Source organism: Megascapheus bottae, chromosome 19, assembly GCF_031878675.1.
Source record: "Megascapheus bottae isolate mThoBot1 chromosome 19, mThoBot2.hap1, whole genome shotgun sequence".
Taxonomy (NCBI): Eukaryota; Metazoa; Chordata; class Mammalia; order Rodentia; family Geomyidae; genus Megascapheus; species Megascapheus bottae.
In genome coordinates this window covers 41673536-41689179 of record NC_143527.1, presented here as the reverse complement: position 1 = coordinate 41689179, position 15644 = coordinate 41673536, and the positions used below count along the sequence as shown (strand labels likewise).

Below are 15644 nucleotides of genomic sequence, written 5' to 3'. Positions count from 1 at the left end.
GAACGGCTTAAGAACCATTGAGAACTGGAAGCCTTCTGCTTATGCTGTCGGCAGCTTTGGCTCTAAATGACAGAGCAGGTCATTAGGTGGGCAACGGGAGGGACTAGTTGTTCAGAGTGGCGGCAAAACAGGCAGGGCACACTAACCCCTAGAAGTAATGGTACCATCAGACTCATGCTTCAACAGAGGCCATATGCTAATAGCCAACTTCACAGGGAGGTTAAGAGTAAACCAGGTTCATACCAGTTACCATTAAAGCTAATATGGTCATATCCAGCCAAATTGGATTTCAAGAGGCCTTTCATAGAAGTTGTGGCTATAAAACCTTTAAAAAAGCCCATCAACTGGGCACCAGTGGCTCACACTCCTCATCCTAACTACTCAGGAGGCTGAGATCTGAGGATTGTGGTTCGAAGCCAGCCCCAACACAAAAAAAGTCCATGAGACTTATCTTCAATTAACCACCAGAAAATGGGGAAGTGCTGCTGAATAAGCAAGTGGGCTGGTCTTAACACTACCTGTACTACCTGGTCCAAGCTCATGGAAGTTTTGGCAGCCACCTTTTAAGACCTGCTTAAGAAAAGTTTTCCAGCCAGGCACCAGTGGCTCATGTTCATAATCCTGGCTACTTGGGAAGCTGAGTTCTGAGCATGGCAGTTCAAAGCCAGGAAAGTCTGAGCTCCTCCAATAAACCTCCAAAAAGCCAGAAGTAGATCTGTGGTTCCAGTAGCAGAGTGTTAGCCTTGAGGGGAAAGGGGCGTGGGCAGAAATCCTCAAGGACAGGACCCAGACCCGAAGTTCAAGTCCCAGGACCAGCGTGCGTGCGAGCACACACACACACACAAGTTCAGGCACTGATGGATGATGGCTCATGCCTATAATGGTAGCTAGTCAGGAGGCTGAGATCTGAGATTGAGGTTCAAAGCCAGCCCAGGCAGACAAACCCATGAGAACCTGTATCTCCAATTTGCTACCAAGAAGCTGGAAATGGAACTGTGGCTCAAATGGTAGAGTGCCAATTTCAGGAAAAACAAAACACGGGACAGCACTGAGGTCCTTAGTTCTATCTCTAGCACTGGCACAAAAATATTTCTTCAGAGCACTGTAGGAGCAGCTAAGGGAGAGGCCAGTGGCCAGTTCTGGACCCCGTAACCACACAAACTTCTTTACCATAACTAAGTGCACAGCTGAAGCAACAAGGAAACACATTGAGCATTTTTATTACGGATAGCTGGTTTTCGAGCCCATATTATTGCATATTCAAATAAGGCAACAGCGGCTTCAGGTTTCATCCCCAAGGATGGAAACGCCCCTGCCTCCCCTGCTGGATACTTCAAGCTGTGTTTCTTCAGCCCTGAAGGCCTCTTGCCCATGGCTTCCAAGTCCAGCGCACCACCTCGGGTCGGCTGTGCTCGGGTAGGGCTGCCGAGACTTCTTTACAGGCGGCCTTGGCTGGGGCCCCGCACCCGACACCCTCGCGAGTCCGGGGCGCGCGTGCGCCCCCGCGCGGCCGGGTGGCGCCCTACTCGTCCATGTCGTCGTCGTCGTCGTCGTCGTCGTCATCGAAGGCCTCCTCCCCGTCGTGGACGGTGGCGTCCTGGTACTGCTGGTACTCGGACACCAGGTCGTTCATGTTGCTCTCGGCCTCGGTGAACTCCATCTCATCCATGCCCTCGCCGGTGAACCAGTGCAGGAAGGCCTTGCGGCGGAACATGGCGGAGAACTGCTCGGAGATGCGCTTGAACAGCTCCTGGATGGCCGTGCTGTTGCCGATGAAGGTGGAGGCCATCTTGAGGCCGCGCGGGGGGATGTCGCACACGGCCACCTTGACGTTGTTGGGGATCCACTCGACGAAGTAGCTGCTGTTCTTGTTCTGGATGGCCAGCATCTGCTCGTCCACCTCCTTCATGGACATGGGCCCGCGGAAGACGGTGGCCACGGTGAGGTAGCGGCCGTGGCGCGGGTCGCAGGCGGCCATCATGTTCTTGGCGTCGAACATCTGCTGCGTGAGCTCGGGCACGGTGAGCGCGCGGTACTGCTGGCTGCCGCGGGCCGTGAGCGGCGCGAAGCCCGGCATGAAGAAGTGCAGGCGCGGGAAGGGCACCATGTTGACGGCCAGCTTGCGCAGGTCGGCGTTGAGCTGGCCGGGGAAGCGCAGCGACGTGGTGACGCCGCTCATGGTGGCCGACACCAGGTGGTTGAGGTCGCCGTAGGTGGGCGTGCTCAGCTTGAGCGTGCGGAAGCAGATGTCGTAGAGCGCCTCGTTGTCGATGCAGTACGTCTCGTCCGTGTTCTCCACCAGCTGGTGGACGGACAGGGTGGCGTTGTACGGCTCCACCACCGTGTCCGACACCTTGGGCGACGGCATGACGCTGAAGGTGTTCATGATGCGGTCCGGGTACTCCTCGCGGATCTTGCTGATGAGCAGCGTGCCCATGCCCGAGCCCGTGCCCCCGCCCAGCGAGTGCGTCAGCTGGAAGCCCTGCAGGCAGTCGCAGTGCTCGCACTCCTTGCGCACCACGTCCAGCACCGAGTCCACCAGCTCCGCGCCCTCCGTGTAGTGGCCCTTGGCCCAGTTGTTCCCGGCGCCCGTCTGCCCTGCAAGACAAGCCACAGCCCCGGTGAGGAGGGAGGGGGGAGGGGGCGGGGGAGGGCGGGCTCCCCATCGCGGGGCCCCGGGGATGCTAGGAAATGGAGGCCACCCAGGGCCAGAGGCTGTGTGAGTAAGATGGATGGCGTAAGTGCGCATGCCTCCTGTATCTGCAAATCCACATATCCTGGCACACAGAGCCCTTCCTGGCCCCAGGAGTTTTCAGATAAGGGACACCACCAACCTGTGTGACCTAGTTCGTTTTCAAATCAGAGATACTTGATAGTGCTTCATCATCCAGAATCACGCTTGCAGAAATCATTCCCTTCTTTTTCGCTCCCTACTTCCTCCCTCCCTTTCTTTTTTTCTTTCTCTCTGCCTTTCTTCCTCTTTTTCTCTCTTTGGGAGGGGTGGAGAGGGAGATACTGGGGCTTGAATTTAGGACCTCACACTTTTGCTTAAGCTTTTTTTTGTTCAAGGCTGTTTCTCTCTTTATCATTTGAGCCTCCACTACTGGCTTTTGCTGGTAAACTGGAGGATTTGTTTGCTCAGGCTCGCTTTGAACCATAAGCATCAGATCTCAGCCTCTTCAGGTAACAGGTGGAATTACAGGTGTGAGCTGGGCCTGGTGGTACATGCCTGAAAGCTAGCTACTTGGGAGAAGAGATGGGAAGATCTACAGTTCGAGGCCAGTAGCAATAAAGGTAGCAAAATCTATCTGAAAAACAAAATCAAAAGAGGGTGGTTGGATGCATGCCTGTAATCCCAACTGTGCAGGAGGCAGAGGACAGAAGTCTGAGGCCCGAACCTAGAGAAGACTGAATCTGAGACACTAAAGCAAAAGGGGTTGGTAGTGTGGATTAAGTGCTAGAGTGACTGCCTTCTAAGCACAAGGACCTGAGTTCACACTCCAGTACTGCATCAAAAACAGTCCTCATATTCTGTTAAATGTGTTCAATAGAATTGATATAAAAATCAAAAATAAATCTAGGAAGTAGATTGTTTTTTAAAGTTATGATTAGTATTATTTTTTCCAATTAGTTCATTTAAACAAAGGTGAGTATTAAATATTGTGAGATGGGACAAGATCTGGCAATGAGTTTTTTCATTCTTAAACTACTGGAAAATCAGCTAGGCACCCGTGGCTCATGCCAGTAATTCTAGCTACTCAGGAGGTAGAGATCTGAGGATCAAGCTTCAAAGCCAGTCTGGGCAGGAAAGTCCATGAGATTCTTATCTAACCAGCCAAATCCAGAGCGGAGCCGGATGAGATGGCTCACATCTGTAATCCTAGCTACTCAGGAAGAGCTCAAGAGATCTGGGAGAGCACTGAGGTCCAGAGTTAAAGCCCCACAACCGACAATAAATGAAAAAAGAAAAAAAACAAAAACAAAACAGCGGAGCTGTGGCTCAAATGGTAGAATGCTAATTTTGAGCAAAAAGTGAGTTCCCTGGACTTGGCAATTATAAACCTTCACATGTGCAAAATGACATCCACGATGGTGATTATGCTAAGGAATTCTCTCTCCAGTCACAAGCACAGCTCTGGCTGATGGAAAGGCTGAGGCCAGGAGACCACATATTCAGCAGTGCAACAGCGAATTCAAGGGGCCATCTCTGCACATGCACAAAAAAGTTTTCAAAAGAAACAGAATCTGCAGTGATCAACTCTGGAAAGAGTCTGGATGTGAAAACCCAGCTTGGAGGAGAAAGGAAATTCTCTTAACTCTGTGCCCTTCTGTTTCTTTTGAATCCTGTAAATTGCAAGTGCTTTACTTAGGGATCTAGCAAAAGTTATCTTAATGGCTTTTTCCCCTCATTGTTTTCATTTCATTTCTTTCAAGTGCACGTGTGTGTGTGTGTGTGTGTGTGTGTGTGTGTGTGTGTGTGTGTGTGTGGGTGTGTGTGTGTGGTGGGCTTGAACTGAAGGCCTGGGCCCTGTGCCTGAGCTTTTTTGCTCAAGGCCAGCACTCTACCACTTAGGCCATAGACCCTTTTCTGGCTCTTTGGTGGTTAACTGCAGATTCGTCTCACAGATCAGCCAGGCTGGTTTCCAACCATGAAGGTCACATCGCAGCCTCTTGAGTAGCTAGGGTGACAGGTATGGGCCAACCATGACCAGCAATTCTTGTTTTTTTGAGATAGGGTCTCACAATATAGTCCAAGCTGGCCTCAAAATCTTTTCTGGATATAGCTCCCAAATGCTAGGATTATATGCCAGTTTTTTTTTTCTTTCTTTCAAACTGTAAAAATCAAGAAAGCGCTCAAGGCCCCAACTTCAAGCTCCAGAACTGGCAGAAAAAAAAAAACTGAACTAAAATTAAAGTGCAATTTACAAAGATTAGGCTGGAGAGGGGCTATGACTCAAGTGGCAGAATACCAGCCTTGAATAAAAAAGCTAAGACATAGTGCCAAAGCTCTGGAGTCAAGCCCCAGTTCCAGCAACAAAAAAACAATTAAAAAAAAAAAAAAAAAAAAACAGGCTGTCTCTGAAAGCTGGGATCACTTCAACATATGCTGCTAATAAAATTTTCACTTAACAATCATGCATTTCACGAGAATCTAGGGGAAAATGTGATATGAAAACATGCCTCTAGGGAAGTTATTAAGTGTCTATGTGAGTGTGAAAGGGCTGCAGGACATGCACAGTACAGAAGCATTTGCTGTCATAGCAAATGTGCCCTGTGCATGTATGGACATGTGTGACCACACCCTAACTCTCCTCCTTCCAGGAACCATCATTAGAAGGGCCGGGCATGCCCGGCTTCTCACACATGATTGAATCTCGCATGTGTGTGTGTGCTTTCACTTTATAATGAAAACATCAAGCATTTCCCTAAGTGTTATGACACTGAAGTGTTAGTTTTATTACATCTGCAATAGAAATGTATTCAAACACATTTCTGTCAAGGAAAGGTTAAGTTCTGGAGAGCAGAATGGTCACCTGAAACTACAGTAGCATCCGTGTCCCACTATCTCTGTCTCTGTGTCTCTGTGTCTCCTCGTCTCCTCTCTCTCCCTCCCACCCCCCCCCTCTCTCCCCCTGCTGGCACTCTAGCACTACAGTCACGCCACCTCCACTCCTGGCTTTTTGTTGGTTAATTGGAACCAGTGTCAGGGATTTGTCTGCCCAGGCTGACTTTGAACCCTGAGCTTGGCTTCCTGAATAGCTAGGATTATAAGCATGAGCTACCAGCGCCTGTCTGGCTGCTTTAGACTCAAAACTGGTCATTGTCCTTTGTAAACCTCCAGCAGCTCAGCAGACTGCCTACACCCCCAACACAGACACACAGAGGAACAAAGCCAGGCTACTTTCATATCTATATCTATATATTTATATCACTCTCTCTCTCTATATATATATATATGTATATATATCTGAAGCTAGCCGCAGCTCAGGGCTAGTCTTGTACTTGCCACTCAGTGGAAAACTCTCACAGCTTTGCAAGAAACCATGCAGAACTGTGCAGAGAGCTGAGGAATCATCTTAGTAAAATAGCAGAAACCATAGCTGATGGCTGAGGATACATACAAACCCTGAAAAATCAATCTTGCTCTAAGTGTAGGTTCCAGGACTTTCAGCTTGGCTTTCTCCCTGCTCACGTGAGCAGCTTCTCCCAGCATGATTTGCTACCACGATGTCTCTGCCCTTGACAAAAAGGAGGAAGCTGGTGGCTCTGAAAATATTTTGCCACTGTCTCATAGCAACAGACATTAGCAGTTAAATATTTGGGGGGTCATAAGTTGAACATCTCCTGGCACGGATTCGCTGTTATGTTCATCAGTGACTCTGGCTTGTTAAACTCCAGGCTGCAGCGGCTCCCCAGGGGGTTTATGAACCCTCTCTCCTGTATCTCCCAGTTCCTCGGCATTGATGGATAAAGTCTTGGGCTCCACATACTCGCTACCTCCCAGATTCTAGCCCTGAATCTTCTAGAAGGACGTTGCAAAATCCACTAAAGAGCTTTGAGAATTGGTACCTCCACTTTCTTTCCCCAATCTAATTGACATGTCTGCAGTACAACCAGTAATTCGTCTAGAAAAGCAGCTGTGAAAAGCATGCTGTTAGACACTCAAACTAAAAGCAGCTTTCACTTTAGGAATTCTACACTGAGATGGGCGCTAGTGGCTCGTGCCTAGCTACTTAGGAGGCTGAGAAGCACAATTCAAAGGCAACCATGGGCACGGAAGTCCATGAGAGTGCTCTCCAACTAACTAGCAAAAAGCCAGAAGTGGAGCTGTGGGTCTAGCCAAGCAGTGTAGCCTTCTCCATAACAAATGTGCGCTTGTAACAAACACAAAGCAGGAGCCTTGAGCAAAAACACTCAAGGAAAGCACTCAGGCCCTCAGTTCAAGCCCCAGGAACAGCACACACAAAAACTTGAAAGATCCTGGATAAAAAATAGAAATAGCGGGGCCGGGAGTTTGGCCTAGTGGTAGAGTGCTTGCCTACCATGCACAAAGACCTGGGTTCAATTCCTCGGCACCACATACATAGAAAAAAAAAAGCCGGAAGTGGCACTGAGGCTCAAGTGGCAGAGCTCTAGCCTTGAGAAAGTCCAAGGACAGTGCTCAGGCCCTGAGCTCAAGCCCAGGACTGGCAAAAAAACAAACAAACAAAAAAAATAGAAATAGTAGGGGCCGGGAGTTTGGCCTAGTGGTTAAAGTGCCTGCCTAGCATGCATGAAGACCCGGGTTCGATTCCTCGGTACCACATACATAGAAAAAAGCTGGAAGTGGTGCTGAGGCACAAGTGGTAGAGCTCTAGCCTTGAGAAAGTCCAAGGACAGTGCTCAGGCCCTGAGCCCAAGCCCAGGAATGGCAAAAAAAAAAAAAATAGAAATAGTAGGCTATGAGTTTATTACAGTGCTAAAGCAATTATCTATGCCCAGAGTATAATCTCCAGCACAAAAGAGGAAGAGAGGAAGGGAGAAAGAAGGAGGAGAGGGGCAAGGGAAGAAGGGAGGAGGAGGGAAAAAAGGAGACGGGGAGAGAAAGGGGGAGAAAGAAAGGAAGAAAGAAAGAAGGAGGGAGGGAGGCAGGAAGAAGAAAAAGAACGAAAGGAAGAAAACATAGGCAACATCTGACTAAAGCAAATATTCAAGAAAACAATTTTAGAGACAATTTGAATGCCAAATATAGAATCATTCCTAACATTCTGGGAGGTGTAGAGGGACAACTAGAAAGCCCTTTTATTTTTAGTTTTCTCTTCTAGCATTTGTTTCTGGTCTTGGGGCCTAGGCACTATACCTTAGCATTTTTGCTTAAGGCTAGCCCTCTACCACTTGAACCATAGCTCTACTTATGGTTTTTTTGGTGGTTAACTGGAGATAAGACTCTCTCAGACTTTGCTGCCCAGACTGGCTTCAAACCATGATCCTCAGAGTTCAGCCTTCTGAGTAGCTGGGGTTTCAGGCCTGAGCCATCAGGGTCCAGCTGGGAGGCCAGTTTTAAATGGTCACTCTCTATGTCTGCCTAATTGTTTTGATTCAGATGTATGTTTTCATTCAAGTGAAACCAAAGAGAAGGACTATAATCACTGCAGCTGCTGCTGTGAGCACCTAGTCCCTCAACTTCACTAGTTTGTGATGAGTCTGTTTCATAAAGTTGAGGCTGCCTGGGAAATCTCGCCAGGTCCTGAGTGCGCTCATCTGTCAGCAGGTGAGGAGTGGGGCTCCTGGGGGCAGAGCCACAGCCAGGACTGGGGCAGGTGACCCTGAGCCTGAGCGTCAAAGGCAGCCCTATGGGCTATTCATTGGTTTTTGTTGTTGTTGTCGTCGGTCCTGGGGTCTTGAACTCTGGGCCTGGGTACTGTCCCTGAGCTCTTCGGCTCAAGGCTAGCACTCTACCACAATGAGCCACAGTACCACTTCGGGTTATTCACCTTTTTAACCAAGTGCTACCACCTTTTCCGTAACAACACCTAAGACACCTTAGAACAGATTGAAGACACACCAAAGGCTACCACTGCTATTACAATGAATGTCCACCATCTATTTTAAAGAAATAAATTACTAATATTACAGGAAACTGAATAGAAAAAGATTTAGTTTGAATGTTATAAACAATGTAGAACTGGACACTGATCTGTAAATTGTGTGTGTGTATGTGGGAGTAAGAGCCCTGGGGCTTGAGTTCAGGGCCTGGGTGTTGTCCCTGAGGTGTTTTATTTTGTTTTGTTTTCTCAAGGTTAGCAATCTACCAGTTGAGCCATACCTCCACTATTTGGTAGTAGTAGAGGCGGACTTTCCTACCCAGGCTGGCTTCAAACTACAATCTTCAGTTCCTGAGCAGCTAGGATAACAGGAGTGATCTTTTAATACCTACATAATATGTGATTAATTCCTTAGCTTTCAATAGCCAATTATAAGGAACAGTTTCTCTCATCAGGTAGCAGATTTTGCTCTTATGGAGAATACCACAGCTGTACTCTGGTAGCTTATGCCTGTCTACACAGAAGGCTGAGATGTAAGGACTGAGGTTTGAAGCCATCACTGGCAGGAAAGTCCATGCGACTTGTATCCTTAATTAACCAGCAAAAAGGTGAAAGTAATCTGTGATGGCATTTCAGAACTCTATAAATAATGAAAACTTTTCTTGCCAATTAACAAATTGCCTAAAAAAGTTGAAAGTAAAAGTGTGGCTTAAGTGGTCGAGTACAGGCCTGAGCAAAAAAAGTCAGAACATGTCAAGGCCTGAGTTCAAGACCTGGGACTCCCTTACCTCCTACTCACAAAGAATAATGCAAGTATGGTAGCTTGTGCCTCTAATCCTAGTTACTCAGGCGCTGGAGATTGAAAGGACTGATGTGAGGCCAGCAGACAAAAAGTTGAGACCCCCCCATCTCAACAAACAGCTGGCTGAGGTGATATGTATACACTCTCCCTCTCAGCGAGGCAGGTAGATAAAATCAAAAGGATCACGGTTCAAAGCCAGCCAGTACAGAAAAGTTCATCTCCAACTAACTAGCCCAAAGCCAGGCTGGAGGTAGGGCTCACGTGGTTAGTGTACCAGCCAAGCAAGTAGCTCTGTAAGGCCGAGTTCAAATATCAGTATATCAAATGATATACTCCTTTATCATTTGAGGAAATTGGGCCTTTTAACACTGATACACTTTCAGAGTGATCCTCAGGGGAAGAAACTGGGATTGAACCAGATGTTCATATTTCCAGAGGTGGAGGAGGTTTTTTTTGACAGCCCCTGGATGCCTGTTTTCACAAGGTCTGTGAGCTTGTGAGCTTGGAGGGTTGGGGAGCTTCATGTCCCAAACAGAAAAGCTTTTCCTGTCCCTCACGATGCTGAAGATGAACCCCCATATGCAGATAAGGGCTCCACTATGGAACCTCACCCCCTCCATCCCCATAAAGATGGAATCAACTGAAACACCAAGGTCATGTAGTCACTACCCCAACACCATGCAGCTGCTCTGCCCCAACAGCACAGGCCAGGTAGGGTCGGGACAAGTCTGTCTGCAAGCATGAGTATTAGCTCCCCTGCATGGGGAGGGGCCAGCCCCTTCCCTCCTCAGAACACAGAATGTGAGGCTGTTACCCCAGCCAGGTCTCTACCAGAGCTGAGAACAAGCCCTTGGAATGGGCAAAGAACGTCACCCTCTGCTGGCACTACAAGCAGATTAAGGGTCCTCAGACACTGCTGTGGGCCAGCAAATATTGTGCTGCAGTATGGAACTTGTTCTTTTAATATTGTATGTATGTATGTGTGTGTGTGTGAGAGAGAGAGACAGAGACAGAGACAGAGAGATCTGGCATGTAAATTCCCCACGATGTATTCAGTTTCTTTGCCATTACATCATCAGGCTTAACATCTCCACATTGCTTCAAAAGACACTTTGCCTTTTTCAGACACAGGCTCAGCTTTCCTAATCTGAAACCACACCATATCTCATGCAGATACCCTAAAATTAAGTGCAAAATGACTTTCAGGGCTGGGTGCTGGTGGCTTACACCTGAAATCCTAGCTACTCAGGAGGCTGAGATTTGAGGATGAGGTTCAAAGCCAGCCCAGGCACGAAAGTCCACTAGACTCTTATCTCCAACGAATCACCAGAAAAATGGAAGTAGTGCTGTGGCTTAAGTGGTAAAGTGCTAGCCTTGGGCTGAAGAGCTCAGGGACAATGCCCTGACCCAGAGTTCAAGCCCCATGACCGACAAAAAAAAATGACTTTCAAGCTATGTGTATGAAACATAAATTAATTTTGTGTTTAGCATCATATGTGTATATGACCATCTCCAAATTGCAAAAAAGAAAAAAGAAAAGAAAAGAAAACAATAAAAGACTTCAGTGCCCAAGCATTTCCGATAAGAGTTAAGGTTCTATGGGAGATATAGTTGCTGATTGATTGAGGTCTTTCTGTTGGTAATATACATATACTTTTGCTCCCCTCTAGATGAGTATCTTACTCAGTAATTAAAGTAGGGTTGGATATGGTGGAAATACCTGTAGGCCCCACTACGTAGAGGTAGAATAGACAATCTCAGGTTGAGGCCAGCCAGAGCAAAAGCTAGTGAGACCCTATCGCCAAAACAAGCATGGTTGTACACAACTGCAAGCTCAGCTACTTGGAGGCAGAGAAACTGTAATCTAAAGCCAGCCCAGAGAAAAGTTTAAGACTAGACTAGTGACTCTATGCAAAAAAAAACCAAAACAAAACCAAGTGACTCAAGTGTTCAAACTCCAAACACACACACACACACACACACACACACACACACACACACACAAAGTGATAATTTTGAAATTGGCTGAAACCTGTAATCTTAGCTACTTGGGAGGCAAAGATCAGGTGATAGATGTTTGAGACTCCATCTCAACCACTGGCTAGGTATGGTGCTATACACCGGTCATCCCCAGGGACAAAGGGAAGGACAAATTGGAAGCTTGTATCCCAGGCCGTGGCCAGCCATAAAACAAGACTCTATCTTGAAAGTAACCGATGCGAAAAGGCACTAGGGTTATGGCTTAAGTGATAGAGCATCAAACTAGTAAGCAAGAAGCTGTGAGTTCAATATCCAGAAACACACCCTCATACACACACACACACACACACACACACACACACACACACAGAAATATGAGTTGTACTAAATTGGAGCCCTATCCCAAAGGCTCATGCCTATAGTCCAAGCTACTCAGGAACTGAGCTCTGAAGATTGTGCCAATCAGGCAGAATTGGAGACAATTCTCTCCAATTAGCCAGCAAAAGGCTGGAAATGGTAATAGTGACAGCCTTGAGCAAAAGAGCTAACGGACAGTGCCCAGGTGCTAAGTTCAAGTCCTAGTACTGGCATTAAAAAAAAAAAAAAAAGAATTGACAGGTGGGAAACTTTCAAACTATCTGACAGGAACACCTCATTTGATTCCGGCATTTTCTGGGGGGGTTTGCAAAGTGGTTCCATGGTCACTTAGAAAGGAGGGAGGATAAAGCAAAACTCACATGCTGTCAGTCTTTAGAAAGGAAACAGTACAACTAAGTGCCTATAGATCAGAGGGAAAGAGATACAGTATAAACACAATCGTGTTAAAATGACAAGTGTAAGAACCACAATCTGAAGGCAAAATAGCTTCGTAATGAGAGAGGAAACAACAAGCTAATTTCTAAAACTGTCTCTCAGGTTTTGTTTTTTGTTTTTTCAAACAGAGCAGGGCACAGTGGCTCAAGCCTGTAATCCTTCCTACATAGGAAGCAGAGAGCAGAGGATTGGGATTTAAGATCAACCTGGGGAGGTATGTGGGGGGGGAAGGGAGGGGATGAAAGCAAGAGAAAGATGTCATTTTGAGCAATGGGTGGGTGCAGTTGAATTCCTATCTTTCTAGAGATTTGATTAAGCAGAAATAGGATCTCAGTGCAGGCTGGCCAGGGCATAAATTAAGACACGATCTCAAAAATGCCCCCATAAAAAGTAAACTAACTTTCCAGAAGAAAAAGTCCAGCATTCAGCATGTGATGAGTCTGGATGGGGTATGTAGCATATGACTATTGGTTTCCATTTTATTATTTTCCCAATCTTGTGATGTTTTAAGAAAAAGAAAGAAAGAAAGAAAGAAAGAAAGAGAAAGAAGGAAAGAAAGAAAGAAAGAAAAGATGTACTGGAGCTAAGCCTGGTGGTGCACGCCTGAAACCCAGTCCTCAGCAAGTGAAAACAGAAAAATCTCCAGTTTCAGGCCAGTTTCTGTAAGAAGATCCAGTCTCAAAAAACAAAAACTCAAGGATACAGTAGTTGCCTAGTATGTACAAGGCCCCAGGTTCAGTCTCCCACACTACAAATAAGTCAGCCAACAAAACATTTGAAGATGGAGCCTACCAAAGATGAAATTGTCAGGCCGGAAGAGCTGCCCAAAAGGTCCAGACCTCACGCTGTCCATAGTTCCTGGCTCCAAGTCCACCAGGGCAGCCCTGGGCACGTATTTCTGAGCTAGAGGAGAGAAAGAAAAGTCCAATCATTACTTCAAGGTTTCTAGCAAATTCCACTAGCTTAGAATTTCACTAGCTTAGGGATTGGTCTTCTCAGAGAGGTGCTGAGATTCGCAGGGTCACCAAATCTTAACTTTAGTACAGGAAGAGGCAGGATACAAACTCCGGTTTTCTGACTGCTTCCTGACTACTGTATTTTCCAGTTCTCTTTCCTTTGGGCAGTTTTTTCCTTTTTAGCTGTGTGGAAATAAACTGAATCTGTTGCAACAGAGTCATGTCACATGCCGCATCAAGTTGGTATGATGCTGTGACATTCTGCCTTTTGGAACTTCCCCAATGCACACACATTCATGCATGGACCCTAGTTGCAGGCTGCATATACATCTCCTTACAGGCATGATCAAAAATATGCTCTTGTATGAGGTTGAATGTTTCTAGCTGGGCTCGGATGGCTCACACCTGTAATCCTAGCTAATCAGGAGGCTTAGGATAGGAAGACTGCATTTCAAAGCCAGCCAGCCAAGGCAGGGAAGTCCACAAGACAACCACTAATCAGCAAAATGCTGGAAGTGACATCTTCAAGGCCCCGTACCGGTACTCATACAAACACAGAAGTGTTTCTGTGCGGTACTGCATGACAGCTGGGGAGGCAGCTGTTCCCAGGGAAGATGGGGAACAGAGGGTCCCGCACAGGAAGCACAGCCCACACCCCCTCACGAGGGAAGGGCGTGGGCTGAAGCCACAGGAAGTGCAGTGCGCACTGGAATTTCCCGGTGCCACCTGGAAATCCATCTGCTGTGCCCCAGTGTCCAGACCTTTGGGTGTAGCTGCTTAAATGAACAAAACCCCAGTGATTCGTGTATCTGGCTCCTCCCAGGACAGTCAGCAGCTGAGGGTGAAAGGTCTGGTGACTCCAGACCACTCTGCGCGCGCGCGTTTCAGAGGTGGGGGAGGGCAGGGGAGCACCTGCCATGTTCTGCGTGTTAGGTTTTTGTTTTGTGAGGGCCATGCCCCCCGTTTTATAACAAAAACTGTTGTAGATAGAGTGTAGGTGGTCACTGTGGAAGGGGTGGATGAAGAAGACCAGACAGACTGACTGACAGAAAGGACAAACAGGAGTGCGGTTATCCCGCATGTGGATACAAGGCACAGATGTCACTCAACTCCTGTGCCTCGCTCAGGACCGCCTGGCGTTGCAGCATTGCTTCCACACAGCAAAGCTCCCGAAAAAGTCGCTTCCCAGAGTGTCTGGAAATCCTGGCTCGGGATCCCCAGGAAGACCCGCATCTCAACTAGGGGAGAGGAGGCCCTGCAGGCCGGGCGTGGGGCAGCGCTCAGACCCCCGCCCCGGGGCGCCCGCTCGGCCCGGGACGTCCCCGGCTCTGGACCAGGGTCCGGAAGGGGATGGGGAGGGGGTGGGACGGGGTGTCCTGGGGCAGACTCCCCGGGAGGACAGGCGGCAAGGGGCTGGGATGCCCCAAGGGGAGAGCTGGGGTGCGGGCGAGGAGGGGCGGCGGTCCGGGCGGAGCCCTGCGACGGGGACCGGCCGGCCGGGGTGCCGGCGGGAGAGGGCGCCGCTACTCACAGGATGACTCATTGTAGTAGACGCTGATCCTCTCCAGCTGCAGCGCCGAGTCGCCCACGTAGCCTCCGGCCGGGTCGATGCCGTGCTCATCGCTGATCACTTCCCAAAACTAGGAGGGGGGCCGAGACCGACCGTCAGACCGGACCGAGCCCCGGCCCCGCCGGCCCCGCCCGCCCGCCCGCCCGGCCCGGGGGCGCAGCCCCACCGCTCGGGGACCGGTCCGCCCCGGGGTCTGCGGGGAGGCCGGGCCCACGTTGCCCCCCTCCCCGTCCCACCTTGGTGCCGATCTGGTTCCCGCACTGGCCCGCCTGGATGTGCACGATCTCCCTCATGGCGGGTGCGTCTGTCTCGGGCGGCTGGCTCTCCCGACGGCGGCGGCGGGGCGACTGCGGGCCGGGCGCCCGGCGCAGGTCCCCGCCCTCCGCCCGCCCCCCGCCCGCGACCCGGGGCTGAGGGCGGGGCCTGCTGCCCGCCCCGCCCCCGGCGGCTCCCCGGAGCCCGGGCCGGGCCGCGGGAAGCCCCGGCGAGCCCGGGCCCCGGGGGCCCGATCCAGCGCCGCCGCGCCGGGGCCAGCAGGGTCCGCTGCGGCGGAGTGCTGCGGGGTCCCTGGGTCCCCCCCACCTCCGCGGAACCCCTGCCTGCCCCGCGCCTGTCCCGGGAGCCGGCCGTCGGAACGGAGGGTGGCCCCGGGGACTCCGCCTCCCGCGTCGGCCCAGACCTCCCGGTCGCCGAGTGCTGTCTCAACCAGCGGACCCGCAGTTCCACGTGCAGGCTTTGGGTCGTTCACCGGGGCTGGGACTTCCCTGCTCGGACGCCCTGGGGTCCCTCGGGACGGCCTGCCCGCCTGGCGGGGACGCCGTCCGCCGAGGCTCCGCAGGGAAACCTCCAGGCGTCCAGAGCTGCAGCGCCGCGCCAGGCCTTTCGTCTCTTTCTCCTCGGTACTGGGTCTTGAACCCTTGCCGGACATTTTGCGCACGGGTCGGTCCCTCTCCCCTTTGCGCCTCAGCCCCGCGTTCTGCTGCTTCCCTGGAGATAAG

At 49.9% G+C, this 15644-nt stretch overlaps 1 protein-coding gene across 1 annotated transcript; it reads right to left on the bottom strand.

The window, feature by feature from the left end:
* Positions 1-1200: 1200 nt before the first annotated feature.
* Tubb6 (tubulin beta 6 class V) lies at positions 1201-15007 on the bottom strand. The gene is made up of 4 exons (XM_090353429.1): positions 14883-15007; positions 14608-14716; positions 12913-13023; positions 1201-2598 (listed from the first exon to the last, which is right to left on the bottom strand). The coding sequence occupies exons 1-4, from the start codon at positions 14937-14939 to the stop codon at positions 1523-1525; spliced, it is 1353 nt and encodes a 450-aa protein (XP_090209555.1). The 5' UTR covers positions 14940-15007; the 3' UTR covers positions 1201-1522.
* Positions 15008-15644: the final 637 nt, after the last annotated feature.

Bases quoted from the DNA above. Each gene is read 5' to 3' on its own strand.
- Tubb6 (XM_090353429.1), bottom strand. From the start codon at position 14,939: ATGAGGGAGATCGTGCACATCCAGGCGGGCCAGTGCGGGAACCAGATC. The intron at 14,717-14,882 runs GTGGGACGGGGA...CCCCCCTCCTAG, and splicing joins GGAACCAGATCGGCACCAAG to TTTTGGGAAGTGATCAGCGA. The intron at 13,024-14,607 runs GTGAGTAGCGGC...TCTCTCCTCTAG, and splicing joins CTACTACAATGAGTCATCCT to CTCAGAAATACGTGCCCAGG.